Source organism: Culex quinquefasciatus, chromosome 3 (assembly GCF_015732765.1).
Source record: "Culex quinquefasciatus strain JHB chromosome 3, VPISU_Cqui_1.0_pri_paternal, whole genome shotgun sequence".
Classification (NCBI taxonomy): Eukaryota; Metazoa; Arthropoda; class Insecta; order Diptera; family Culicidae; genus Culex; species Culex quinquefasciatus.
Genome location: NC_051863.1, coordinates 180,659,511 through 180,660,897, shown reverse-complemented (window position 1 = coordinate 180,660,897; position 1,387 = coordinate 180,659,511). Strand labels below are relative to the sequence as shown.

The 1,387-nt window shown below is 41.1% G+C and overlaps 1 protein-coding gene across 1 annotated transcript; it reads left to right on the top strand.

Annotated features, from left to right (window-relative positions):
* The first annotated feature begins 401 nt into the window (after nucleotides 1-401).
* Nucleotides 402-1,387, top strand: LOC119769842. The gene is made up of 3 exons (XM_038263543.1): nucleotides 402-863; nucleotides 922-1,078; nucleotides 1,144-1,387. Exons 1-3 carry the CDS (start codon nucleotides 657-659, stop codon nucleotides 1,275-1,277), a joined length of 498 nt encoding a protein of 165 aa, XP_038119471.1. The 5' UTR covers nucleotides 402-656; the 3' UTR covers nucleotides 1,278-1,387.

Here is a 1,387-nt window from a genome sequence, read left to right as displayed (position 1 = left end):
AACCACAAAAGACCTGGGGGTCGGTAAATTCCTTCCAGATGAGTTTAAAACTCGTCCTCAACTAATCGAATGCAAAATTGGCATAATTCATTCAATTGCAAGCTGATTTATTCGCCTTCCCCAATTACCTGTTCCTCACTGTCAAATTATGATATATTAGCGCCAAGGTACCGCTTCCATTTCAACTGCCAAAAACAATCCGCATGCTGAACTTGGTTTATTTGCTTGGGCGTCCTTAGTATATTTATGATTACATTGAGTGGCTTGGATTAGCTCGCGACTAGTGAGCGAGAGAGAATCAAGGGAGAGGGAGGAAGAAAGAGCGTGATTTGGCACGATTGCGCACGTTAGAAAAGCGGACGCTATTCATAGAAACTGTTGATTTCGAAAGGTGAGTTTGGGGAGAATTGAAGCGCTCGGCGGGATTGTCCCCTTGGGCAGGCCGGTTTTTAGTCGCGATCGGACGATCGGATCCTCGCGTTCGCTATGATCGATCCACAGACATCGAGGCTCGTTTGCTCGGCGGCATTTTTTCCGCCGCTGCATTGTCAATTGTGTATCTGACATCTGAGCAAAATATCTCCCCCGGCTGTGTGTTCCGAGTGCAGTGCAGTGAATGAACCGAATTTTTAGATTGGCTAATTGCTGCACCAATCATGGTGTCGTTTCGAGTTTTTCTCATTTTGGAAAAAATCTACGTAGTTTTGTGTTTGGTCGTGTCGTTCTTTGAGTTTGGAGTTTTCCTGCTGCAGTTTATCAACTCGAATGGCCGGTTTCCCGAAACGTTGAGGAATTTCTCCGTTATGCTACTGAGCGTTGTTTCTGTGATTGCTTGTCTGTATCTTAGCTATGGAGTTAGTAAGGTGAGTGAAATGTTTGGTGAAAATTAATTTATAGAGCCAATGATTGATCTTGTTTCAGAAAAACATTATAGTCGTGAAAGGATACATTTGGTATTTTGTGGTGAAATTCATCCTGTACTACATACTTGCCATGTACACAATTTACTACTTTGGACGAGATAAGCCAGACGTGAACGTAAACTTTTGGTTCATCAGCACGACTGCCGTTACGTTTTGTAAGTGGGATCAAGATTCGGTTTGCTTATTCGCTTCATGTATCTCACTTTCAATTTGTTTTCAGCACATTTTTACTTCATAATCTGGATGTTATCAGCAATTATTCGAAATATTGAAGCAAATCGAGTAGTAGAAATAGACAGCGACGCTTTGAAAACTGCACAACTCCTCAAATGGAATCAAAGTACTTCAGTTTGAGCGTAACAACAATAGGCATTTGACTTAGTTTAAGTAAAATAGATTAGCATCGTAGGAATATAAACTCAAACTTGATGTTTGTCAGTGATCAATAAATGACAGTGTTAATT